This window comes from Leiobunum rupestre, chromosome 1, assembly GCF_980474605.1.
Source record: "Leiobunum rupestre chromosome 1, qqLeiRupe1.1.hap1, whole genome shotgun sequence".
NCBI lineage: Eukaryota > Metazoa > Arthropoda > Arachnida > Opiliones > Sclerosomatidae > Leiobunum > Leiobunum rupestre.
Genome location: NC_143384.1, coordinates 38,535,747 through 38,563,137, shown reverse-complemented (window position 1 = coordinate 38,563,137; position 27,391 = coordinate 38,535,747). Strand labels below are relative to the sequence as shown.

General features: G+C 36.3%; 3 protein-coding genes across 3 annotated transcripts; 2 read left to right on the top strand and 1 right to left on the bottom strand.

Annotated features, from left to right (window-relative positions):
- Positions 1 to 1,248: 1,248 nt before the first annotated feature.
- On the bottom strand, positions 1,249 to 24,836 carry LOC149962758 (uncharacterized). The gene is made up of 7 exons (XM_090164455.1): positions 24,794 to 24,836; positions 5,134 to 5,192; positions 4,789 to 4,816; positions 3,165 to 3,241; positions 2,081 to 2,128; positions 1,959 to 2,003; positions 1,249 to 1,311 (listed from the first exon to the last, which is right to left on the bottom strand). The coding sequence occupies exons 1-7, from the start codon at positions 24,834 to 24,836 to the stop codon at positions 1,279 to 1,281; spliced, it is 333 nt and encodes a 110-aa protein (XP_090020581.1). The 3' UTR covers positions 1,249 to 1,278.
- Positions 12,549 to 13,526, top strand: LOC149962759 (uncharacterized). Its single transcript, XM_090155799.1, has 6 exons — positions 12,549 to 12,690; positions 12,744 to 12,953; positions 13,005 to 13,115; positions 13,201 to 13,343; positions 13,403 to 13,471; positions 13,518 to 13,526. The coding sequence occupies exons 1-6, from the start codon at positions 12,549 to 12,551 to the stop codon at positions 13,524 to 13,526; spliced, it is 684 nt and encodes a 227-aa protein (XP_090011925.1).
- On the top strand, positions 24,816 to 26,463 carry LOC149962757 (uncharacterized). Its single transcript, XM_090164454.1, has 2 exons — positions 24,816 to 24,886; positions 25,103 to 26,463. The coding sequence occupies exon 2, from the start codon at positions 25,117 to 25,119 to the stop codon at positions 26,461 to 26,463; it is 1,347 nt and encodes a 448-aa protein (XP_090020580.1). The 5' UTR covers positions 24,816 to 24,886; positions 25,103 to 25,116.
- The last annotated feature ends 928 nt before the right edge of the window (positions 26,464 to 27,391 follow it).

The following is a 27,391-nucleotide window of genomic DNA, read 5'->3' as shown; positions in this document are numbered from 1 at the left end:
TTATTCAGGCTGTTTGAATAGCTGCCGTTTCATTTTTTGCATTTTCAGGTACTATTGGGGAAGCTTCTACATGGGCAGGATATGTTATTGTATTATTCGGATGTGAGAGTCTTTGCTATGGCCGGCTTATGTGGTTTTCTCTTTTAAGCTGTCTCACAGGAAACGATGTAGTTTTCACGAAGGGTTAAAACAGATAGTAACTTATTTTTCATTAAACGAGGTCGTTACCGGAAGTGCGTAAGCCTAAAATTATTTCTTTGCGAATAAACTATTGGTTTTTCTCATATCCATAAATTTAAAACTAGTTTCGAAATTGTTGTTAAAATATTCAAATAGTGTATTTTATCAATTCATTGAACCATTTTAAATCTCAAAATATAGTAACATTTCAAATTTCAAAAAGCCATACAATCCTTTCAAATCAAATTTCAAAAAGCCATAGTAAGATCCTTTTAAAATCAAATATCTAAAAGCTATAAGATCCTTTCAAAATCCAATCTCATAAAGCCATAAGATCCTTTCAAATCAAATTTCAAAAAGCTATAAGATCCTTTCAAAATCCAATTTCAAAAAGCCATACGATCCTTTCAAAATCCAATTTCAAAAAGCTATAAGATCCTTTCAAAATCCAATTTCCAAAAGCCATAAGATCCTTTCAAAACAAATTTCAAAAACCTATAAGATCCTTTCAAATCAAATTTCAAAAAGCTATACGTTCCTTTCAAAATCAAATTTCTCAAAGCTATAAGACTCTTTCAAAATCAAATTTCTCAAAGCTATAAGACTCTTTCAAAATCAAATTTCTCAAAGCTATAAGACTCTTTCAAAATCAAATTTCTCAAAGCTATAAGACTCTTTCAAAAACAAATTTCTAAAAGCTATAAGATCCTTTTAAAATCAAATTTCTAAAGGCTATAAGATCCTTTTAAAATCAAATTTCTAAAAGCCATAAGAATCGATATCGAATTTCCTCAAAACAAACCTTTTTGAGTTGTGCTATTTAGGTAACAGGAGAAGACGTCAATGGCGACATCTTGTTTCGGGTTGATGGATTAATTATTTTTTATTTTTAAAATTGACGGATAGCAGAATTTAGGGGTAATTATAGGTTTAACCCTTTCGTGGAGTTGATACAGACGTAACCTAAATTTAGGAAGAGATTTTAAGCTTAATTTCGAAAAAAGTAAAAAACAAATATTTTAACACGCAAAATCCTTTATTGGTTCGTGAATCATTATTACAAGGTTCGTCACACGGATTCTGATCAAGAAAATACTTTTAATTCATCTGAGTCGCTTTGCCAACACAGGCCTGAAATTACAAAGATTATGAAGTTAAATTTAAGCATTGGTATTCTGAATATTTAGAACTTAAACGTCTTTGATTTATTTATATCAGAATCTTGTCTCATTGGTTCTCAAAATCTGACGTCACCCGACGCGATTTAAGCGTACCCCTGTGACGTTTTTCCTCCCCCCCCAATTCGTGATACAAATAGATACATAAATTATTTTTCTATTTTTATATCAATCCTTCCTCGACTGGTTAAAATAGTTTGGCTAATTTTAGTTCATTATAATTAATATCAGCTATTTTAAGTACTGGAATTGAGTTTAAAGAGCTTAAAGCAATTAAGTGTCGGCTTGACTTCAACAGATGTCGCTAGCGTAAAAAAAAACAAGATAGTTAAGCTGCATTTTGACACAAAAGGCTCTATTTAAAGGTACCCCTCACGTTGATTGAATCGTTTGTAAATTGGTCAATAACATAAATTACAGTAATTTTAAACCATATCTTTACGTGGGATATATAATTTAGGCTAGAGCCGACTAAATAGAGTATAATTTGTCTAACTATAATACTCGACACTAGCGACATCTATTGAAAAAAGAGCAACTTCACGTCGAGCCGCTATAGCTTAAGATCCTAATCGCTGTTAATTATCAAATGTTTCGTACCAAATACGACATCATTTCCTTCTTTTTGTCAACGGGCATGGTACTCTGTAAAAAAATAAAAAAAATACTCTTAATTAAACTGTAATAGTTCGTTAGGGTTGATTATAATTAATTTAAATTACCAGCGCTTTTAAAAATTCCGGTATGCTAGCTTCCATGAACTCGGAAGCCTATAATTGTAAAATTTTGATTTTAATTTCGCCTCTGATAAAATTTAATTACTGGTTTTAATAATGTGAAATTAACTTCTTTATAACTACTGATTAGTAATAAATGATTTGAAATAAACGTTCATATAACTAGAAATTTAAGGCTTAAGGTTTTTTTTAAATTGCAATATGCTTAGTCAATTAAAATAATTGATAAAAACGTAGTTAATTAAATGTGCATATTTAACGAAGATTTTTGTCATTCATTATACGTATCTACTAATTTGTAATTAATGGGGTTAAACGTTTTTGTAACTACAGATTTACAGTAGGGTGAAATAAACGTAACTAAATATTTAGAATTAATGAGACGAAATTAACGTTCAAAACGTTCCCACCGCACCATGAAGATGGCACCACAGACAAATGTTTGTGCCTCTATTTTATTAACCAAACAAAAATATAACTATAAATTAATAAGATTGAATAAGGTGAAATTAACGTTCGAAACTTTCCCACCGCTACACGAAGATGGCGCCACAGACAAATGTTTGTGCCTCTATTTTATTAACCAAACAAAAATATAACTATAAATTAATAAGATTGAATAAGGTGAAATTAACGTTCGAAACTTTCCCACCGCTACACGAAGATGGCGCCACAGACAAATGTTTGTGCCTCTATTTTATTAACCAAACCACAATATAACTATACATTAATAAGAGTGACTAAGGTGAAATTAACGTTCAAAACTTTCCTATCGATACCGGAAGATGGCGCCACCGACAAATGTTTGTGCCTCTATATTTTTAACCAAACAAAAATATAACTATAAATTAATAAGAGTGAATAAGGGGAAATAAACGTTCAAAACTTTCCTATCGATACCGGAAGATGGCACCACAGACCAATTTTTGTGCCTCTACTTTTTTAACCAAACATAAATAGAACTACATAATGATAAGATTGAATAAGGGGAAATAAACGTTTTTATATCAACCGATTTAAGGTGAAATAACGTTATGAAAGCGCATAGTATTAGTGAAAGTGTGCAAACCTTTGATCGGACATCAGATCCCTTCGTGCAGACTTGTTTCTGGAATTCGTCATCGCTCAAATCCTCTCCGGCTTCGGCTATTTTGAACGCGTCAAATTGTATTACTTGTATTTGAAGCTTGGGTCTTATTGAGCACAGACTGTTTCCCTACACCTTCTGGCGACACGTTTTCTAGCGCGAGCTTAACCTCTTTTTAGTGCTTGGTAGTACAAAATGTCGAATATCGAAACATAAATTTCTTGGTGAGACCAAGAATGTATTTATTTAAACTCAGGGAGAATGAATATGTCGAGACTATCGACGGCCACGTTGACGCCCTAACCCCGTTACGCTAGGGGGGGGGGGGGTGGAAAAAGGAGGCGGTCTTATTTTTTGCGTCCTCGCAGCAGCGTTAATCGCGTCGAAAAACGTAATTTTTAAGAACCAATGAGATTGCAGTATTATTTGATTTTATTAAAGCGGAGGAGCATACCGGGGGCCCCAACGGGTGAAATTGGAGAAACGCTAAAAATAATATCGACATATTCATTCTCCCTGAGTATAAATAAATACATTCTTGGTAAAACCTTGGACGAATAATTACTGGACCTGCAACCAAATGGCGCGCTTGATGCTTTCACCAGGCATTACATCAAGTTGTTTGTATATAATCAAGGTAACCAACGCGAGCATAGTATTTTTCAAAATATAGCAATATTATTAATACAATATTCACACAACTAACGATAGATGATTATTGCACTGCATACTATGATTTGTTTAAAAAGTTAATCGATAAATAAAGGTTTCTGAATAACATCCAAACTTTTAACCAAGTAACTAGGTTTGCAGGTTTGCCAGATATAATTCAAATGGCTCTTTTTTGAGTCTCCCTGGTTCTAATCATTCAGAAAATGTGGGAAACCAGTCGCAGAAGCATTTGTAATAGTGTCTATTAAAGCATTTTGTCAGACATTTCGCATTTCAAATAGAACTGTGCGAGTACTCAAACGTCATCGAGTACTCAGCCTTTTTTGAGGTCAAGTACTCGAACTCGACCTCGAATAAGTAATTGGAGAATACTCGTAGATTAACGAGTACCCAAAAACTGCATAGTCGGGTACCCGATTCCTCGAATAACTGCTCTCTAAACTCGTCGAGTATTTGTTTTTTCTATCCTCGTTGCTTCAAAGTTCAAAGAGGGGTTTCTACAACTTTTTGGGGGCAATTAACAGTACCTACAAAGTTGTGGAACTTGAGGTTCATTTAAATTAAAGGAATATTTTTCAGCATTGAATAGTTACTTTATACTCCTTTTAAATTTTATTTCATAATTACTTGAATAAAACCAGCTCCTAATCAAGTACTCGATAACCCGACTCGTTAAAAATATTGTTCGAGTTTTTTTGTTACTCGACTCGAATAAAAGAAACTTTCCCCTTAATCAAGTACTCGATTACTCGACTCGACTTCAATATTACTCGACTCGAATACTCGATGAAAAAATTGATACTCGATAACCGACTCGATTTGCCTAAAACCACTACTCGCACAGCCCTAATTTCAAATAACTAGGCGTTTACGCTTTATCCATACACGTTTTAACATACGAGCTTAATCTCGCTATTTAACTTTGAACTCTTACCTTTGAGCTCCGCTTCTTGTTGTTTTACCTAATATGGTGGGAGCGGGGTAAGAAACAGAATTGCATTAAGGGTACCTATAATCTTTATACACACAATTGAGTATTGTGGTCTTGAACCAAACTAATTGACACTTTAAAAATTTACTCAATTTGAATGTTTATAGAATATGACGTCTTTCTAAAATTCGATAAATATATCTAAAGTCTAATTTATCATTAACTACAAACCAATATGTAAAATAATCTTTCGAAGATTTTCAATTTTAAATTAATGGCGAAAATTTAAAACAATTTGCGACAAGACCGATCACTTTGGATTGAGTTGAAATATGCCAAGAAACTCACAAATTCTGGTTTGTTATCATCGCACTTCCAGGCTGCGGCTTTAGCAGCTTCGCTTCCAACTACAAAAATGTTGAAAATATCTATCAATTAATTTCCGCGTAGTTCCAAATTCCTTCATTTTCGTTTCACTTTTCCACCCGTTTGAATTAGTTGAAGGTTTGCGATTGGTCTTGCACGCCACTCTAAATGTGTTCCCGCCTCCTGATAATAACATCACTCTTAACGTCAGAAACCTTTATTCGGCTCGTAATTCTTTCCCATCTTAACACCAATTACCTTGATTCGGCTCGTAATTCTTTCCCATCTTAACCCCAATTACCTTGATTCGGCTCGTAATTCTTTCCCATCTTAACCCCAATTACCTTGATTCGGCTCGTAATTCTTTCCTCTCTGAACGTCAATTACCTTAATTCGGCTCGTAATTATTTTACCTCTAAAAGACAATTACCTTGATTCGACTCGTAATGCCTTCCCCTCTAAACACCAGCCCTTTTAATTCGGCTCGTAATTATTTCCCCTCTAATCACCAGCCCTTTTAATTCGGCTCGTAATTATTTCCCCTCTGAACGCCAATTACCTTGATTCGGCTCGTAATTATTTCCCACCTTAACGCCAATTACCTTGATTCGGCTCGTAATTCTTTCCCCTCTAAACACCAGCCCTTTTAATTCGGCTCGTAATTATTTCCCCTCTGAACCCCAATTACCTTGAATCGGCTCGTAATTATTTCCCCTCTAATCACCAGCCCTTTTAATTCGGCTCGTAATTATTTCCCCTCTGAACGCCAATTACCTTGATTCGGCTCGTAATTATTTCCCATCTTAACGCCAATTACCTTGATTCGGCTCGTAATTCTTTTCCCTCTAAACACCAGCCCTTTTAATTCGGCTCGTAATTATTTCCCCTCTGAACCCCAATTACCTTGAATCGGCTCGTAATTCTTTCCCCTCTAAACACCAGCCCTTTTAATTCGGCTCGTAATTCTTTCCCATCTAAACCCCAATTACCTTGATTTGGCTCGTTATTGCTTCCCCTATAAACACCAGCCCTTTTAATTGGGCTCGTAATTATTTCCCTTCTGAACGTCAATTACCTTGATTCGGCTCCTAATTATTTCCCCTCTGAACGCCAATTACCTTGATTCGGCTCGTAATTCTTTCCCCTCTAATCACCAGCCCTTTTAATTAGGCTCGTAATTATTTACCTTCTAAACCCCAATTACCTTGATTCGGCTCGTAATTCCTTCCCCTCTAAACACCAGCCCTTTTAATTAGGCTCGTCATTATTTATCTTCTAAACCTCAACTCTCTTGATTCGGCTCGTAATTCGTTCTCCCATAAACTCCAACCTTTATAATTCAGCTCATAATTCGTTTGAACTCGATGCAGTGATTTCACTAGCTCAAATGATTCCCTGTTTTACTAGTAACTTCGAACTCACAGCATTTAGCGTTGATTAATTTCATAGACTCGGAATCGTCATCATCGGCACGAACGAGACCAAGGGCTAGCAACGACGTCGCCAGCAGGATCGTATTCAGTTTCGACATATTTCTGCTGAAATTGATCGCTCACTTTCCCGATTAAAATTCAATTTGAATGAAGAGGCAAACGGCTCTTTAATATTTATAGCTTCATTCGTTAGAATAAATTATTCTCAATATAAAACCTAACGTGTAATTTGTGGGACAATTTTGGCGCCAATTGTATTTCAAATTGGATAATTTTATTTGATCGCGTTTTCTATAGTTTAAACCAATTTGAATTAATCCATTTGACCCTGATGCAAAACCTAATTTTTCCCCAATTGTGGACTTTTCAGGTAACATATAGTTTTAAATTTGGAAAATCATCTCCTTTGTAGACGAAAATTTAGCAGTTAAAGTTAAAGTTTCTCGCGTTTACGACTGTAGATTAGCTTAATAACACTTTCATTTGCTGAAACATTACAGAATCAGTAAATAAAATTGTAATTGAAGCAAATAATGCGTTAGAAAATGAACTTTCTTAAGGGTTAAAAATACCATGTTTCTATCCCGTTAGACATCTTTAAAACGTTTCTTTCCTTAAAGAGTAATCTTTCCTCTACCAACCCAACATTTTTTCGTTATTTTAGAGTTAATATTTAATTAGTTATAATTTTATTTATGTTTTCGTTGAAGTCCAGATCAAAACTGCAAGTAATTCAATCCATCTAGTGTAGATTAATTAACATTTCAACACAAAACAAACGTTTTTACCTCTCCGAGGGTACTATATAACCTAGGAGGGGTTATACAATCACCGTGTATCTGTGTGTCCTGCGAACGCGTTCGCAGTTTCGGGGCAAAGCGTAATGCGTAATCACTGCGTACGCAGTTTCTTTGATTCTAAATTGTGGCAAAACTGCCGTGTCGGTGAGCGTTAACGGATAATATTTGCGTTTGTGGTTTTTTTTGTGTTTGGTTCGTCAACGCTCACTGCCGCGATGGTTGTGCGTTAGTAGTCGTTTTCGAGATGTTGCGATTGTAATGTAGATGTATATTGTGCATTTGTGACGTGTTATGGTTATGTGATGTTAGTGTTTCGTTTGCGATTTACTCTCCAACGTCGGACCGATTGCTTAGGGTTACGATAAACGTCCATAAGGTGGGGTGTCCACCAAATATTCACGGTATAGGTCCTATTATCAAATTGCGATCGCATCGGGTGGGTGCTCTACCAAAGAGCCACCGATGCTTATTTATAACCGCTGTTTTTAGAAAACAGCCTTGACAAAAGTCCTTTCCGCTGTTATAAAGTTATTAACGTCACTTAATCCTATACCGTTTTATTACCTCTCCGAGGTACTATGTAACCTAGGAGGGGTTATACAATCACCGTATCTGTCTGTCTGTGTCTCTGTGTGTGTGTCTGTCCTGCGAACACGTTCGCATTTTCGGAGCAAAGCGTAACCATTGCGTATAAATTATATTAATCTTATATTTAATTAAATATTTATAAATTATATTAATTTTATATTTAATTAAACATTTTAGTACTTTAATGTAAAATTTTACCGCCGAGCCATTGACTTCCTTAGGGAAAATTTTAAAGTAAAGGAACCATTATGATAAGGCGGGTTTTTTTACTAAACGGATGAATACAATATCTGTTTATATTGTTTATTGAACTTTGTTTTTTAATTTTTGTGAACTTGTTAAAATATAAATATTTTACGTATGAAAATTTAAAGGTCAAATCTTGTTTTAGCGCATTCAGCAGATAAAATGGTTAAAGGGTAGAACCCGTTAGTTTTTTGTAATTTATTTCGTTTTTCAGTCTTTTTTTATCTATTGCGGGTGTGTTTAGCGTATTAGTTTTCAAGGGTAATAGTTCATTTATGAAGAAAATATCGAGTGGTTTACATAGTGGTCTGGGTTTTTAACTGGTCGTCATTATTTCGTAATTTATTTTAAACGTTTTCTCGACTGATTAAGATGTTTAATGCAGTTCATCAATTGGTTTCGTTTGTTTTATTTATAAAGAGCCCTAACTATTCCGTGTACGGTCATTTATTGATATACGAGCTGTCAAGGGGCTTTCTGTGCTTTGTGAATGTGAAGTTTTTCGCTTCTTGTTAATTCATTTTTTATTTGGACATCTACGATTAATAATGCAGTCATTGATTTCCTGGGTGTGCGAGTCATTATATGATATTGGAAATTGGACGGTATTGGTCTTCTTCATGCGGCATGTGTCACAACGTCAACAGGAAGTCTACGAGTCATCCACTACCAGATGTCGAATATAGCTATTCTACGGTATCTTCATCAAGGGCGAGTGTTGAAATAAAATGAGCGTTAAAGATGCGGCAAGTATGTCGTAAGCGAGAAAAATACAAATACCCTCTGTAGATATTTCTTTCATTAAAATTTGCTTCGTATTATATTTAAATGATAAACTTGTTCTGTAAATAGGGTTAAATTAAATTTTGCATTGTTTTAATACGTCTAACTCGCTGTTGTAACTACTTAATTTATATTATTCTGAATAAATTAAACTCGGTTGTTTCGTCTCAATTATTTTAATTAAATTTAAAATTTTATACCGGGCGGGATTGAACCGGGATTACGTTTTTAGTAAATAACTCTGAATTGCGGATATATCTTCAAGGGTCATCTCGAGAAATTAATACCACTAGGGACAATTCTTCCGAGGAGAGGTATATTTTGGCTTGCCAACTTGTTTTTAACGCAGTGGGCTTATGGTACAAAGATTCTCTAACTGGAGAGATAAAAATATTTACTTTATTGATTTAAAGTTATACTTGAACCAAATAAAATGAGCAAATTGGTTTGACAGAACTGTTGTTTCATTCTCCAAAACTGATACAGATATAGTTTTGAATTATTACATAGGTTAGTTTATTCCCAACCCAGGTTTAACCCGTAAAGTTACAAAAGTAGAAGGAAAGTAAGGGCGAGACGCCAAACCCGGGTTCGGGTTTGGGTTCGGGATTGAAATCCGGGATTTAAGGGGTGAAATGGGGGTAAAATCGTTGAAAAGTCAATGTATTTATGATATTTCTCGCGACGATTTGTTTTTTCGTATATCAACATATTGTGTTCAGGCCAACTTGTTCATTTATCTCTGCTTATCGCGAGTGACACTTGAACGTATATCTTATCACGTTTTATCGTACGGAATAAGTTGAAATGATGTAAAAAGTGATAACCTAGGCGGCGCGCGTGCGGATTACCCGGGGCGCGGTTAATTTGAATTTAAGAGTGTTTTGACGTCATGGAATATTCGTTGTTAAAGTGACGTAGAATGGAAATATTTTTAAACTTCATTTTAATATCATTGTAGTATGCTTGGCACTTTAACCTATCTCACGTGGCACTTGAACCTATCTCACGAGTATTTCTTAAAACGAATATTTAAGTATGAGAAACGTATTGTTCTCAAATGATACTTGAATATACTATAAAAGGGGTTGTATAGCGTTGTAGGAGGTCATTCCACGGTTAACTGCGGTAGCTATATTCAAGATGCCTAAAGCCCAACATATTTGCCCTACGTGCGCGAAAAGTTTCGTTACCAAGTCCTCCTTAAATCGGCATTTTAGAGAAGTACACGGTGATAGACATACGTTTGTCTGTGAAGTATGTGGTAAGAATGTTGCTAGATTAGAGCATTTTAAGAGCCATTAACGAACTCATGACTCGAACGCACCCGGCCCTTCCGAACCCATGGACCTGTCTCGCACACCATCACCAATGCAACGTTCGCCAGCATCTTCCCGTCCACCGTCACCTAGCCTGCTTCAAGACATTCAACTGGAATCTACCCATACACAACCATCTACAGCGGATTTACTAAACAACCCGACGCCATCACCTGTTCCCGCCTCATCAATACTTGATGAAACACCACCAGCATCTCCAAGTATGGTCCAGGCCTTGAATGATACGTTAGCATCTATCCGTTACAATGCTGAAGACTATGATATTGATGCGGGGATGTTTATCGGACGTTACCGAACCGCTTTCAGTAAATTTCTAATGGAAAGACTCACCAGTAAACGTGGAATTAAATGGTTCTTACTCGTAAGATCAGCCTATATGAGACCTTTAGGGGGTGCGGAACAAAGAGCGGAAGTACGACATTAACGCCTGACGTCATTGACAACCAGCTGAATGACTGCATTGAAACAATACAGTCAGCAGCGGAAAACTTTGAAGCGACAGGTATGTACTAAAATTTATAAGTTATATTTTGAACTAAAACATTATATTTTTGATAGGATCGGGTTGGGTAATTGATCGTATTCTGTATGTAGAATTAAATGTAGCATCTTACCAGCCGTTGCGAGGGTCATCGTATATGGAACTACCTGAAAAACTATCTCGACGTCACGCGATTCTTAATATTAGAAACGAAAATGATGATAAATGTTTTCTCTGGTCAATTCTAGCTAAACTTCACCCAGTTTCTATGCCTCATCACGCCAACAGGGTTTCCAAATATACACCTTATGAAAACGAACTTGATACCAGTGATATGTCTTTCCCTTTCAAATTAAACGCTACGGAACTTAAAAAATTTGAATTAATGAATAATTTATCAATATCTGTTTTTGGCTTCTCGGGAGATATATTCCCCCTTTACGTAAGCGCTAACAAGTGTGGTAAGGAAAGGGAGGTTGATTTGCTATACATCACCGATGAAACTAAAGATATTGACGGTGGGAATAGACATTACTGTCTTATACGAGACCTAGGAAAACTGTTACAGCACCTAACAAAAAACAGAAGCACAAGTTATTATTGCAGGTAATTTAGTTTCCAATATATTAGTTGGCAATCTACTAATTATTTTCTGCATTAGAATGTGTCTTCACCGATTCAGCGGTAATAACGCTGAACAGCGACGTGATGCGCATATCGAAGAATGCGCCACCCACGGCGTCCAAAAAACAGTTTTCCCTACTAAGAAGAAGACGCTTTATTTTGATAAATATGAGTGGACGGAAAAAGTAAAAATAAAAATTATTTAATTTAACTCTTAATGAAATGAAATTATTAGGTGCAGTATGTATTTTACGCCGATTTTGAAGCAATCCTACCGAGAGTTCAAGGATGTGATCTAGATCCCGATTTAAATACCAGCAAAGTAAACATGCACATCATCTGCGCGTATTCGTGGGTGTTTGTTGGACCTAACGGTAAGTTATTTGGCAAAATTCCCTTTTAGATATATTATAAGAGAATACTTATAGGTGTACCTGTTCGAACCGATTGCTATCGAGGACAAGATGCAACTCGAAGATTTCTGGAGTCTATTCTGGAGTTAGAGAAGGAGTTGATGGAACTCATTGAGACCAATGTACCAATGATTATTACCCTGGAGGAGGAGGAACAGTTTCAAGCTGCTACGATTTGCTACATTTGTCAGAAACAGCTAAATCAGGGAAATATGCCCGCTGTTCGAGATCATTGTCATTTCAGCGGTAAATATAGGGGGCCAGCGCATAACCTCTGTAATCTTCAAAAGAAAGTTCCAGAATTTATCCCTATTTTCCTTCATAACCTTAGCAGGTGAATTTATTAAGTTAATTAACCAGGAAATAAACCTAATAATAATAAATATTCATAGATACGATTTACATCTTATATGTCAGGAGATTGGTCATTTTAAGGAACAGACACTTGACTGTATTCCTTCCACTAGCGAAAATTATATTTCACTCAAACTAGGTAAAATATATTTAATTATGAATTTTTAGGGATATTTCGGTTTTTAGACTCTTATCGATTTCTAAGCGATAGCCTCGATGCTCTAGTATCTAATCTCGTTTTGGAAGGAGTCAGTAAATTTCAGATTGTTAAGAAATATTTTGAAAGTGATGAAGTTCAACTGCTTTTGCGGAAGGGGGTCTACCCGTACGAGTATATGGACGATGAAAATAAATTTGACGAGTCGATGCTGCCATCTAGAGAAGCGTTTTTCAGTTCATTGAAAATTCAAAATATTTTAGAATCTGAATATTTACACGCCCAAAATGTTTGGACAGCGTTTAATATTCAAACATTAGGTAAAATTACTATAGTATAAATATTTCAAATCTCTTAACCTCGGTTTTCGTAGGGGAATACACCGACCTCTATGTGAAAAGCGATGCGTTGCTCTTAGCCGACGTTTTTGAAAATTTTAGAACATTATCTATAACTCATTATAAATTAGATCCCGCTCACGCTTACACCGCACCAGGTTTAGCCTGGCAAGCAGCTTTGAAGATGACTGATGTTCGCCTCGATCTCATACTTGATACAGATCAACACATATTTATTGAAAAGGGTAACGCTTTTTGATATTTTAAATATTATTGTATTTACATTGAATTTTTAGGTATTGGAGGCGGTGTTTCAATGATCTCAACTCGTTATTCTGAAGCGAATAACAAATATATGCCCGACACATATGATTCGTCTAAAGAGAGGAGTTATATATGCTATTTAGGTAATTTACATTTTTTAAAAAAATATTTTTTTAAATTTTTTTTAATTTTAATTATTTTAATTAACTTAATTTAACTTAATTGAAGATGAGAATAATTTGTACGGTGCTGTTATGTGTGAACCACTACTGCTAGGCGACTTCCAGTGGGTTCAGGAGGATGATTTGCAAACACTCTGTGAAAATATTCTGAGTATTCGCAATAACGTCGAAAACGGATACATTTTAGAGGTAAATAACAAGTGTTAAAATTATTGAATTATATTTTTAAAGAATTGTTTCCGTTGCAGGTGGATCTTGAATATCCTCCAGAGTTGCATGACTTACATAACGATCTCCCAGTAGCGGCGGAATCTAAAGTTATTACACATGATATGCTATCTCCATACTCCAAAGATCTCTTAGGAAAATTAAATATTAAGGAGAATCAAAGTCTACCAAAACTTCTTCCTAATTTGAATAATAAAGAGAAATACATAGTACATTACCGCAATTTAAAATATTATGTAGAATTAGGTTTGAAAATAACCAAGGTTCATCGACCTCTAACCTCCCCTCAAGGAAAATGGTTGGAAAAATATGTTAGATTCAACACTGAACAGAGGAAATTATCCAAGAGCTCATTTGAAAAGAATTTCTGGAAACTTATGTTTAACTCTGTTTTCGGGTAAATCAATTTAAATAATTTATTGCTGTTTTTTCCCTTCATTTATTTTTTTAGAAAAACAATGGAAAATCTACGGAAGCATATAAATTTCGAGTTGATTCATAAACAGTTTAACGTACAACATTAAGACGGATGATGTTTATAAAGACTTTGAAGTTCATAAAAACCGCTTTGACTTCTCTGATTATCCACTTTCGCATTTCCTTCATTCTAATCAAAATAAAAAAGCTCTCGGTTATTTTAAAGACGAGACAAATTCACAGTTAATTCAAAGCTTTGTAGGACTTCGTCCAAAGCTTTATTCTATTAAATTGTACGGGGAGTCTAAGACCGCTGAAGAGATAGAAAAGGAGTTGCGATTGGGGAAATCTTTAGAGTCAATTTTAAACCATAAAAAGGTTTGCAAGGGCATTGCTATGAACGTTATTAGAAACGTCAACCGCCACGAAGACTATGAACGTTGTCTTCTTAATCAAGAAACCATGTCAGCCGAGATGATGCGTATAGCTAGTTTCAAGCATGAACTATTTACTTTAAATACTAGAAAACTTTGTTTATCACCAAATGATGATAAGAGATATATTCTACCCTGCGGGGTTCGTTCCTTAGCGCACGGTCATAAAGATATTGAAAAATGATAATGAATGCTTGTATTTATGTATATACAGGGTCTTTTTTTTTGCTCGGAAAAGTGTTTTTTTTCAAAAACTATTTATAGTACCGATTTCAAATTTGGAAGGTCAATTCTCTATACCGGGGGACATCAGTTTGAGAAATTTGAGCGTTTTCGGTAATGTTTTTCACCAATTTTGAAAAATTATTTTTCGACCACTAGGTGCGAGATAAAAAATTTCTATTATAAAGTTGTAGGCCGTCATCGAAAACCCTTAAAAATTGTTCACTCGACGAAAAACAATTTATTTATCAGTGAAAATTCGAGCTTGAAAAATTTACAAGTTGGTGAAGCCAAATTACGATTGTTTGAAACGATAATTGAAACCGAATTACCTAATCCAGTTGAAACTTTGGTTAAAAAAACGACCGGATTTAAAAAACACGAGGCTATAGGTCAATCCTAAACATGCATTGGGTATTTAAAGGAAAACTTTGGGAGATTATTATCAGTGTTTGATAATATTTCGAACAATGCCTCGTTATTCAGTAGCTGAGCGTACCGAGATAGTTGCCATTTACTATGGAGAAGCAGCGCAAAACCTTAGAAGAGTGACTGAAATCTTCGCAGAAAGACATCCAAATGGAGCACCATCTGTAAATACAGTAAGACGAGCAATTCACGATTTCAATCAATTTGGTAACTTGCAACCTAGGTTTCGCGGATTGGGTCAACCGGATTTAGACTTCGAGAACAATGTACTCGCGTACTTTGTGGCATATCCTCGTCACAGTTGCGCTAACGCCGCTGCTGATTTGGGTTGTTCTGCAAATCGTATGTGGAAAATTCTTCGTAAGAATCGCTATCACCCATACAGAGCTACGCTCCACCAAGGACTAATTGACGGAGACCATCAAAGACGTTATGCACTTAGCAACTGGTTACTAAATGCTGTCCAAGAAGATAGACAATTTTTGCGCCATGTTTTGTTCTCCGACGAAGCGTCATTTTCTAGAGATGGGCCCTTTAATCATCAAAACAGCCATCTTTGGTCTGACATCAACCCACATTGGGGTTTTGAATATCATCACCAGGTTCAATTTGAACGGGTCAATGTTTGGGTTGGACTTGTTGGAAACCGTTTGATTGGTCCCTTTTTCCTGCCGACGAACCTCAACGGCCAAAGGTATTTACATTTTCTACAGAACGAACTGAGTGACGCAATCGACGACCTTCCATTGGCTGAAAGACGTCAGTTGTGGTTTCAGCAAGATGGCGCCCCTCCGCATTTTTCCCGGCAAGTAACTGAGCACCTCAACAACGAGTTTCCTGAAAGGTGGATAGGGAGAAATGGTCCAGTGCATTGGCCAGCAAGGTCACCTGACCTAACACCGCTGGATTATTTTCTCTGGGGATTCGTTAAAGCAAAGGTATACGCCACGCCCATTGAAACTAGGGAGGAACTCATTAGACGAATAATCAGTGCTTGCCGAGACGTCACACCAGAAATGGTAGAGAAAGCGTTTGAGAACTTAATTGTCCGCGAACAAACCTGTGTTGCAGCCAATGGTGATATTATTGAAAATGTTTTGTAAAAATTTATGTGAATAAAATATCTGCATTTAAAAACCAAACGTGTACATTTTTGCAAGTGTGAAAACTCTACTACGTTTGTATTAGACTTGTTCCCTTTTCAATTATCGTTTCAAACAATCGTAATTTGGCTTCACCAACTTGTAAATTTTTCAAGCTCGAATTTTCACTGATAAATAAGTTGTTTTTCGTCGAGTGAACAATTTTTAAGGGTTTTCGATGACGGCCTACAACTTTATAATAGAAAATTTTTATCTCGCACCTAGTGGTCGAAAAATAATTTTTCAAAATTGATGAAAAACATTACCGAAAACGCTCAAATTTCTCAAACTGATGTCCCCCGGTATAGAGAATTGACCTTCCAAATTTGAAATCGGTACTATAAATAGTTTTTGAAAAAAAAACACTTTTCCGAGCAAAAAAAAGACCCTGTATAAAAACTGCTATTACTATAAATTGTAAAAAAATTATTTTATTGAATACATTTTGCACATAAACTCTTTAATCATTTTATCGTTTACATTTTTATCTTTCTTAAACCTAGACACAATGTTATACATTTCTATTCCTTTACACCTGTTTATAGCAAAATAGATACAGAATGCTCCACACGTATTACTAGAATTACTCTGTAATTGATTAGAATTAAAAGTAACAGTTTTACTGTTTCGTTCAATAAAGTCATTAAATTTAAAATAATCTGGCGGGTTTCCAAAGGAATCCATGAATTCACTATTTTTATGTTTAGAAAAATATATTAGAACCCAGCGTTCTCCAGGTTCAGCACTCGTATCGGTATTTACAATAAATAGAGAAGGGAATATTTTTACATATTTAGGTAGCTTGTCAGCCGCGAACACGCCTCGAAATATACTTTTAGTTCTTAAATCTTTTTCAAGAATTTAAGTTATCTGTAGCGAATCCATTAATTACTGTAATCGAAAATCACGGTTCGGTTTTTATCAATTTCAATCAAATTTTGAAACTCAGCGTAAATTAGAATGGAAATCGTCTCCGGTAACGGTTTTGCAAATTTTAATTCTAATCTCAATTTACTGTTTTTTACAAGATGCAAGTGATTAGCGTTATTATTAAGATCCGAGGTTAAATTGTACGCGAATAAACAATTTCCGTTAGGGTAATCTTCCCGACTTATCTGATTCCCTTCATCTACGTTCCACTGATTAGTTTGAATGAAAAGATTGCAATACGCTTGAATATATTGATTTTCCTCAAAGTTTAGAGATAACGCCTTATGAGGGACGCTGCTACCGTCAATGTACAATCCAATGCTTGATAAATCGAAATGTTGAAAGTTGTACGTTGATTTTTTCAAATCTCCTAGAAACGCTTTTTGTTCCACAAACCCGATAACAACTTTCTTGGGGGATTGTCCGGTAAATAAATGATCTTGCACACTAGTCATAAGACTAGCGGGTATAGAAAATGAGGTGCACTCCGAACGAGTTACAGGATATTTAGCGGTTCCATATTGTAGCGCCTTGGCTTGAGCGAGCGTTAGTTCCGGTATCACTTTAACTTTCCTCAGATAAAGGGAAGCTGATAAAATCTCCACTTTATATTTTACGTCGGAGTGAACGCAAAAAGCTGCTCTATTTTTATCGAATTTAAATTTCAAATCAACCATACAAAAAACGTGGTTGTTGACATAAATCAGTATGGACTACGCCTAACAAGTCAATCGCCCCTTTTTGCGCTAAACTCGCTCGTTTAGAGAAACCATCGTTATCGAAAAATGAATCGAACTTTCCAGGTGTATCCCGATAGAAAAGTGAACTCGTTAAATAACTTTTTTTCGCAGATTCTCCGAACGTTAATAAAGTTTGTATCATACTTTTATAAGCGTAATTTTGACTGGGAGGTGTTACTGATCTTTCATTCAGAAATACATGAACGTCGCTAAACAAATTCTCGGGGGCGATATTGTCGGCTGGAGTTCCGGCTGCCCCACCCGCAACACCTGGAACCGCGGGTTGCGGTAGTTGACCATTATCTTTAGTTACCTTAACTCGAACGTGCAACAAAGTTTGTGAATGGTCTATATACGTTTCAGAGTTACCGTTGATAGAAAATGTAATTGATGTGTTATCAACTATATTTGATATTGGATTATACTCAACCCATTCACCACCAATAATCGAAGATTGTGTCATAGGTACTTGAAAGAAATCTAGCTCAGAATTTATACACTCAACTGAGTGCGGGTGTAAAAGGGACATTATGAGAATATATCGGAACGTTTAGGGAACCGTCCTTTCGCTCTCCTGCCTGCTGTTGAAATGCCGCTTTTCGACTGAGTTCGTTTCCTTTTATTTCCGGAACCCGTCATTCTTTTAATATGATCCGTAGCTGAAGATGTTAGTCTCATGGCTTCATCAGCTGCTGAAGCTAAAGTTTCCCTTCCAGCGTTAATAGAATGCGATTTAAGCGCTGTTTTAATTGGGACTCCGCTAACATCATTGGTCGCTACTTTCGCTCCGGTACTTAAAAGATTTCTCCCTAAGTAAGAAGCGCCTTTCTTCAGTAAAGGTACCGCGAATCTAAACGCTGAAGATAATATATTTCCTAGACCATGTCCTCTTTGCACAGCTAAACCCCTATATACAGGTATTCCACCGAAACCAACCTGGTTTAAATAGTAACTTTCATAATCAGTTCTTGAAGGTGAATATTCAGACCTCATGATGTTCACTGTTCGCTCTCTTAAGCTAGAATGAGGGTGTGTCCTGAATGGTTAAAGGTTTATAGTGAAGTCCACATTTTACGAGGTCTAAAATGTAATACAACGTGAGCTTTTCCACTATGAAACTGTATTGGCTCACCTAAATCATCTGTTATATTAATCTCTATAGTCTATTTAATATTATTACACACGACTGGTAGGTAATGAGGTTGTGAAAATATTTTCGTAGTTGTTTTCCCATTAGACTCAGCTTTAATAGAGGTGCTAAACTATCTCCAACAACGCTATTTTCAACCAGATCAGAATAAACGAATAAGGAATGTAACCCAGCGTTCATATCAACTGGGTAGGGGGTTATCACTGAATTTAAAATGGCGAAATCATTATCTCTTCTATCCTTAAAACCTAATAAAATCGATAGATCGGGGCCAATTATAACTCTGATTTTCGGTTGCAATTTAACTTTAATTCGATTAGAATAATTTAAATAAGCGAATGTAACTTGATCGTCTTGGTTTTGAACGTTCATAATATGTAATAGTTCTTCCGGAGTTTTATAAAAACCCGCGGGGACTTCAATTATCTTATCATATTCGAGAGGGTCTTTAACTAGAGGGTTATCGGTCATTTTATCATATTCGAGAGGGTCTTTAATAACCAATAGATTAGGTTTTCGAACGTTATGCCATGTCCGAGGATAGCTTATTTCCGCTAACCCAACTTCGTACTGTTCCTCAAATCTTAACGGTTCAGCTAAATACGTTCGAAATTTACCAACGCTATTATCTTGGTAATATAATGACGAGGAATCTGAAGGTAGCGTTACGTAAAAACTCATTTTAAATCCACTTCTTGTTTCCAAGAATTAAAATCAGGGTCGTAATCTTGCCACTTGACATACAGTTCTACGCGGCCGTCCGATTTTTTCCTCTTTTTTATAACGTTTTCGATGATGAAGTAACAGTTTTTTAAATCTCGACCAACAATCTGAACCTCCTCGCGATAGAATACTCCTAAAACGGGGTTAGAATTTAAATCCATCAGCTTATATACAGGTGGGTCACGTGGTAGTCTCTCAGCTATTTTAAACAATTCTGTAGTAAAATTCGGGTTATATTTATTATCGAAAATTGATAAATTTCTACTTATTCTACAAATATCTCCAATTTCAAACGCGTATGTTAACGGAGGAGAAAAATTTACCGAACCGTAAAGATTTTTCCATATTTTAGCAGAGTTATCTAGAGTAACTTCCGCGGGTTTACATTTAATTGATCTGTGATAACTATTGCTATAAGCGTTTATAATATCATCTAAAACTTCGACATATTTAAGGGTGTTATTCTGCGTGAAATAGCGATATAAACGAGATTTAAAACTTCTAATGAATCTTTCAATAATGGACGCTTTCATTTCTGATCGAGTAGCGAAAAAGTTAATACCCCTTCGCTGTAATTCACTCTGCACTTCTTGACAGACAAATTCGTTTCCATGATCACTTTGAATTCTTTTCGGTTGACGACCTTTTTCAAAAACGTTACGTAACGCTTCTAAAATTGTTACACCTTTCTTATTTTTAACCGCTACAGCCATAGCGTATTTGCTAAATATGTCGATAATACATAATACATAGCGAGATCCTGAATTATATTTAGACAGCTTCTGAAAATCTGCCAAGTCCGGTTGCCACTGTTCGACAATTCCATAAACAATAGTTCGATTTCGTTTGAATCGTCTTCTAGCAGGTTTATGCAGCGTATATGTATCCTGCTTTATTAGAAATTGTTTTACTTTTTCCAATGAAACCTTGAAACCTTGTCGAGCTGAATTATAGAGCGTTCGAACTCCGGCGAATGACCCTGGGTCTGCGGGATTAGTATAGATTTTCTCAAGTTCTTTCTCCATATCGGGTAATATTTTGATGTAATGGCATGTAACGCCAAAAAAGGAAATTAAATAATTCTAATATTATAATAACTATGATAATTAATACAGCTGTGATAATTTTCGGTGATTTTGAAAATGATTGTGATAAATAGGTTAAAAGTCCTAAAGAGGCCGTTTCTGTACAAAGCTCCATTGTAGGCTTATACTATGAAATGAGAACAAAATTATCAGGTTAATATATTTTATTTAGTATGCAACGAAGGTCTTAGAGGACTAGGTGAAGATGATGATAACATTGAACTACTTGGTGGTGTATGAAATACAGCGAATGTTTTTAACAGTGTCAATCTTACAGGATTTTTAATTAAACGTTTTGAAATATTTGACTTATGAATACCCTCGTAAAACTCTGTAACTCCTATAGGATCAATCGCTGTTCCAGGTGTTTTTCTCACAGCGTCATACAAAAGATCGATTATATTAGATCCTCCAATCACTTGTCCTCGAATAGAAAGCTCTCCTGAGTTAGCCCATCTAATATATCTCGGATCTTCCGTAGTCGCTCGGTATAATGAAATTGCATCACTAACATAAGTTGCAGGATAGATAATAAGATATTTGCGCGAACCAGGTTTTATGTCGTTCAGAGTTTTCAATAACGGGAGAGATTTGCTCTTTACGTACGTAAGTTAACCGTCGTTGGAGAGTTTGATTGTATAATGTTAATTTCTCTGATTCGTTTAAATCTGGATTATCTAGAATAGATTTCATTTCATCATCGTGTGTCTTCCCTTTTTGAAGTACAGGTGTTTCTTCTGTTTTGGAAGGTGTAGTGTTTTTTAATCTCTCCATTACATCTTCAGGTACTAGAAGCATTTTTCGAGCCATCATCGGTTTATAGCTCGGCTTATTGCACTTCCGGCGACTGAGCTAACGATAGATAGCAGTGGCGCTAATAAAAATGGAAGAAAACCACCCTTTTGTACCAGAATCTTTCGTCGTTTTGATAAAGGGTTCTTCTTCGACACGTTTCGTATAACCGCGCTATGTTTCTTTAACCGCTTACGACGACGTTCTGACAGTTCAATTGTTCCGTGTAATACATTTATACAACATTCAACGAGAGCCAATATAGCTTCCTTGCTAGCGTATTTAATAATGACGAGGAATCTGAAGGTAGCGTTACGTAAAAACTCATTTTAAATCCACTTCTTGTTTCCAAGAATTAAAATCAGGGTCGTAATCTTGCCACTTGACATACAGTTCTACGCGGCCGTCCGATTTTTTCCTCTTTTTTATTACTTTTTCGATGAAGAAGTAACAGTCTTTTAAATCTCGACCAACAATCTGAACCTCCTCGCGATAGAATACTCCTAAAATGTGGTTAGAATTTAAATCCATCAGCTTATATACAGGTGGGTCACGTGGTAGTCTCTCAGCTATTTTAAATAATTCTGTAGTAAAATTCGGGTTGTTAGGAAACGTAGAAAGTCTAGGTTTTCCTTTACTCGTTTTGAGACATCCATTTAGAGATTTTTTTAGCCTTTCTTAAAGCGCAATGAACAGTTTCGGAATGAAAAGGGCAGTTTAATTCAACGTCTTCTAGTTCTGATAATTTAGGACAACCGGTATCTTCGATGTTAGTTACTGGAACACCGAGGAGTGTCGATAATACTGCAGCTTTTTCTAAACCTTTGGTGAAAAACGAAGTTGCTTTTTCCGCTATCTGGTTGCAAATGTCACGTCTCGTTCTGTAAGGACGTTCGCCGTCATCCCATCGAAGGTGACAAATGTTATGAGATATCCATCTGCATTGTCTTTTATCTTCATTTGAAAGCTCTTTGAAAGGGTATGGAGATTTGAAAGTAAACACTTCCGATTCTTCAGTTTCTAATACTACGTAAGCTAATTCTTTAACAATCCACTCTCGATTAACCCTAAAGAAATTCCCTTCTATAATACACTTCATTTTGGAATAAAGACAGCCGATTCTTCACCCGGTATTAAACCTGTTCGTAGTAAATACTGATCTGGGGTGTGAGGTTTCAAGTCAACTAATAAATACCCAAACTTCCGTGACGTAGCTTGTTGAAACGCATCAATAACGTATTTGCTATTGGTTGGAGATATCTGCCTCGCGAGATGATAAATTGTTGATTTTTCTAGTGGTGATTTAAAAATAAATAGATAATGAGCATTTAAATTTAAAGTTCTTATTTCTTTTCCGGGGTAATAAAGGTTTTGCATTAAAATTAGTACGGAGGTGTTTCTGTGATGAGATCCACGAATAAATAAATTAGTTACATCTTTATTATTAGATATCTCGCATAATAAATCGTCTAAAATAACTAAATTCCTAATTTGCGGGTTTAATATATTAACATCGAGTAACCCTTCGTGAAACTCGACTGAAGGTGTGTGTTCTAATATTGATTGAAATAGTTTCGGTTGATACTCGGTATAACACCATATTATCCTCTCCGGAGGAGGGGATATGCAGGTCTTCTTATATTGAATCAACCGTCCCACCAGGAATGACTTTCCGCATTGGGTGAACCCGGCTACAAGCCCATTCATTGGATGTTGTAAGCTTAAATCCATAATGGTAAATGAGAATCGGAACATTAGTGCAATCAATTTGTCCCCTCGGAGAGGTAAAAAAATTGACGTCAATAACTTTATAACAGCGTAAAGGACTATCGCTTAGCTGTTTTTGAAAAACACCGAAGGTTAACAAGCGTCGGTGGCTGAGGTGGTAGAGTAAATCTCTCCACGCAGCAGACCCGGGTTCGATTCCCGGCCGGCGCCAATAAATCGCAAATAGACACTAAGACGAATAACAAAAGTCAACAAGAAAGAGTTGGAGAGAAAATGCACGTACACACAACCAACACTAACATAACACACTCAACACCCACAACCGTCATAACACAAACTAAACATTCACACCCTACACATAAACATTAAAATATCGTAATATCCAATCAAACTGCATCCACACTGTAGCGACGGTGAGCGTAAAACCATCAAAATCTAACTCAACCGCATTGTAATCCGTTAACGCTCACCGTCAAACGGTGGTTTTGCCATCCGTTAGACTTCGCTCCCTAATTCCTAGCAACTGCGAACGCAAAGAGCCCTAGCAACTGCGAACGCGGTGATTTCAACACAAAGCGTACGCAGTGATTACACTTTGCCCCGAAAATGCGTACGCGTTCGCAGGACACACATACCCACACACACACCCACCCACAGACACGGTGATTGTATAACCCCTCCAGGGTACAAAGTACCCTCGGAGAGGTAAAAATATGCTAGAACAATACTAATATGCGCCCGAGGGGTGTACACTCGTTAGGTAATCCCAGGTAATTTGTGTAATCTCAAGTAATATCGGTAATTCCAAAATAATCTCAAGTAATATCGGTAATTCCAAAATAATCTCAAGAAATATCCGTAATTCCAAAATAATCTCAAGTAATATCCGTAATTCCAAAATAATCTCAAGTAATATCTGTAATTAGAAAATAATCTCAAGTAATATCTGTAATTCCATAATAATATTCCGTAATTTCACAGTAATATCTAAAAAACGCACCCTAACCCTCGCCTAGCAGATATTTGATTTACATTTGTTGCACTAGAAATTATTGTAGTCTGATCCAACATTTAGATATGCTTATGAGTTCTACTTTACCTCATTTAATTCGTTTCACTAGCGGTTTCACTATCGCGCGAAATATTTTCATGAGACAAAAGACAACGTACCTAACCACAGCCAATACAAGAATAAAAATGTAAGTAAAACTGGGATTTAAACTATTTTCCGAGCTATTTTCTTTATATAATGAGAAGTTCAGCCGACATTTGGCCTTTTTCATCGTAATATCGGTAATCTCTAGTAATGTCGCGTAATATCAGTAATCTCGCGTAATCTCATAATAATATCGAATAATATTATTTGGATTACTCGAAATAAGTAATCCCGCGTAATTTTTGGTAATCTGTAATTTTTTTAAGTAATCCCTTGAAATATGTAATCTGGTGTACACATTTTCAGCGAGTTATTTCCCACTCGTATGCGACTTATGTATGGTTGGGATATTTGTCTAAAGGTAAAAATGTATTTCGCGTACCCTGGTTTACCGCAGATATCTTTTCTATATTCGTACCGATTTCGTCTTAATTGTACAAGGCTTAACAACATTTCAACTTACCAGTTACACGTGTATTTAATATATTGCAAGTTGTAACACGCATACCGTTTGAAATAGAACCATTGACTCTCTCGATTGGTTAGCTGGAAAAGGGTAACATTAAGTATTTTTTATATAAATACCAGAAGTAATATTAGATATTGATTTATATGATTATTGATGAAACAGATTATCATTAAGAAATAAGTGTCGTGAGAATGGGCAGTCTTATTTATTTTTATTTTTGGTGTCTAAGGCCTTTGGCCGGCACAATTAGTTGTTATCAAAAATATATTTTTTTATTGTATTACTTACGTTATATACTTGTAGCAAAAACTTTGGAAATGAAAGCCTTTTTGGTCACCGTGAACCACAGCAAAACATTCATCGTGCGAAATCGCCAAAGCAGACGGAGTGACGTAGAGTACAGGCTGTACGTTTTACTGAAAGAAGAGTACGAGAAAAGAAAACAGTTGGAGCTGAAGAACCGAAATAGTGGGACACGCGACGAGCGCGACAACAATACGGAGTTCAACCCCGAAATTGACACGGAGACTGAGAAATTACACTACTTCGATTCTTCCAACCAAAACATGGCAGTTCCAAAGGTCATACCGATCGTAGAAAACGACTTACTGGCTAATGAAAAACCACTTCAAGTGACAGAAAGCGCCACGCAAATCGCCGAACAGACATCAATTGTCATGGAAAGTCTCTTACAATTCATAGAAAATGTCTCGTTGTCACCTAAGAAAAGCATTCCAGCTCTAAATTACCTACGGGAAAGTCCCTTATCAAAAGTTTCAACTGCAATAAATAATCCAGTACTCCGTCAAAAAGAACCTTTGAACAGAAAATTGCACTCGGATTCAATTTACTGGCGGCCAAATGCGAAAAGAATTAAAGAGAAAACCCAAGAAAAACCGAATCCCAAAATGAGGGAACTTCTCTTCGACTTACCTTTGCCTAGCGAGGGAGATCTCCGTGCTGATGAGCGCTTGAGACAACCATGCTTGCATGAATCTGAGTTCGAAAGAGAACAAAGGTATGACGAGTCAAACCAGAGGCGACAAGCTAGCGTCGATGAGCCAAAGTGCGGAAGAGAAAGCACCGTCGATGAGCCAAAGTGCGGAAGAGAAAGCACCGTCGATAAGCCAAAGTGCGGAAGAGAAAGCACCGTCGATGAGCCAAAGTGCGGAAAAGAAAGCACCGTCGATGAGCCAAAGTGCGGAAGAGAAAGCACCGTCGATGAGCCAAAGTGCGGAAGAGAAAGGAGAGTCGATGAGCCAAAGTGCGGAAGAGAAAGGAGAGTCGATGAGCCAAAGTGCGGAAGAGAAAGGAGAGTCGATGAGCCAAAGTGCGGAAGAGAAAGCACCGTCGATGAGCCAAAGTGCGGAAGAGAAAGGAGAGTCGATGAGCCAAAGTGCGGAAGAGAAAGCAGAGTCGATGAGCCAAAGTGCGGAAGAGAAAGGAGAGTCGATGAGCCAAAGTGCGGAAGAGAAAGGAGAGTCGATGAGCCAAAGCGCGGAAGAGAAAGCACCGTCGATGAGAGAAACAAGAGTAAAAGTCGAAGCCCGAAACAATCCAGCTCCTCACGGAACAGCTCGAATGAAAAATATCTCGAAGGAACCAAAACGTACATTAAAGCAAAAGTTTATCATTTATTTCTTACGGGAGAAGAATTTATCTAGGCCTAGAAGTATTTATCTAAGCTCCGTTGGGCGCGAATTTCCCGTCTATTACTTCGCTTATAGGTGTAAAATGTAAAAATTACATTGCGTACAGTCCCGATCAAAAGTTTCTGGCCGTTTTCTCTTGGCAGCCATTTTGTTTCTATTTTAGATAGAGAGCCGAATGAGGGCTTCTAGAAAAGAATACCCTCACGAAAATAATATGCAGTGAAAATTAATGCCCTACTACCATATGTAACATAATTACTCATAAGTATGCCACTGTACCGTTATTCCATTCAAAAATCTTCACTAACGGTTTGTTTCACCACGAACCAGTAAAAAGGTGGGCTACTTTAGATTTTAACCTTTTTATTCATCCTAATAATTTTGGGAGTCACACTATTGCCTACTAACATTTTTATTTAAGCCAATGGAAAACCTCTAAATTGAGAAGAATTTTTTTGCGTCGGAATTTTAGTCAGCGCAATGTAGCTTTATTGAAATTTATAAACTCGCTCGGTTTGTGCGGATGAAGTTAAATAATGAGTAATTTAGAAAAATAAAAGGTTGGGGAAAATGACCAATAAGTGCTCGCTTTCCGAAAATGGAACGAGTCGTCGACGTGGAATATTCCACCAGCGTTATTAAAACCCATATCAAGCCTAGGAGAGTTAGGCCTAGGCTCAAAATAATCTGCAAAGACTCCAACCTTGTAGATGCGCCAGAAAAGCTCAACCGGAATTTCAACTATTTTTTCCAATAAACTTGCTTCTTTTATTTGACAATGCAAATTTATTTTAGAACGTGAGTCTCCGAGAACTTCATTAATTTGCAAATTAATTACATTAACAGAACTTGACACTATATTGTAGTTCATTTTAGCTCCTAAGCCTTGGTTGTTCAAACCGGTTTGTTTCCTAAAATAATTGCCGTCGGTTTATCAGAC

Coding starts and splice junctions, on each gene's coding strand:
- LOC149962759 (XM_090155799.1), top strand. CDS start 12,549: ATGGACGATGAAAATAAATTTGACGAGTCGATGCTGCCATCTAGAGAA. Junction 13,116..13,200: donor GAGTTATATATGCTATTTAG/GTAATTTACATT, acceptor ACTTAATTGAAG/ATGAGAATAATTTGTACGGT. Junction 13,344..13,402: donor AAAACGGATACATTTTAGAG/GTAAATAACAAG, acceptor TTTCCGTTGCAG/GTGGATCTTGAATATCCTCC.
- LOC149962757 (XM_090164454.1), top strand. CDS start 25,117: ATGAAAGCCTTTTTGGTCACCGTGAACCACAGCAAAACATTCATCGTG.
- LOC149962758 (XM_090164455.1), bottom strand. CDS start 24,836: ATGCGTGTTACAACTTGCAATATATTAAATACACGTGTAACTG. Junction 5,193..24,793: donor ATTAAATACACGTGTAACTG/GTAAGTTGAAAT, acceptor ACATTTTTGTAG/TTGGAAGCGAAGCTGCTAAA. Junction 1,312..1,958: donor AGGAAATGATGTCGTATTTG/GTACGAAACATT, acceptor TTGTAATTTCAG/GCCTGTGTTGGCAAAGCGAC.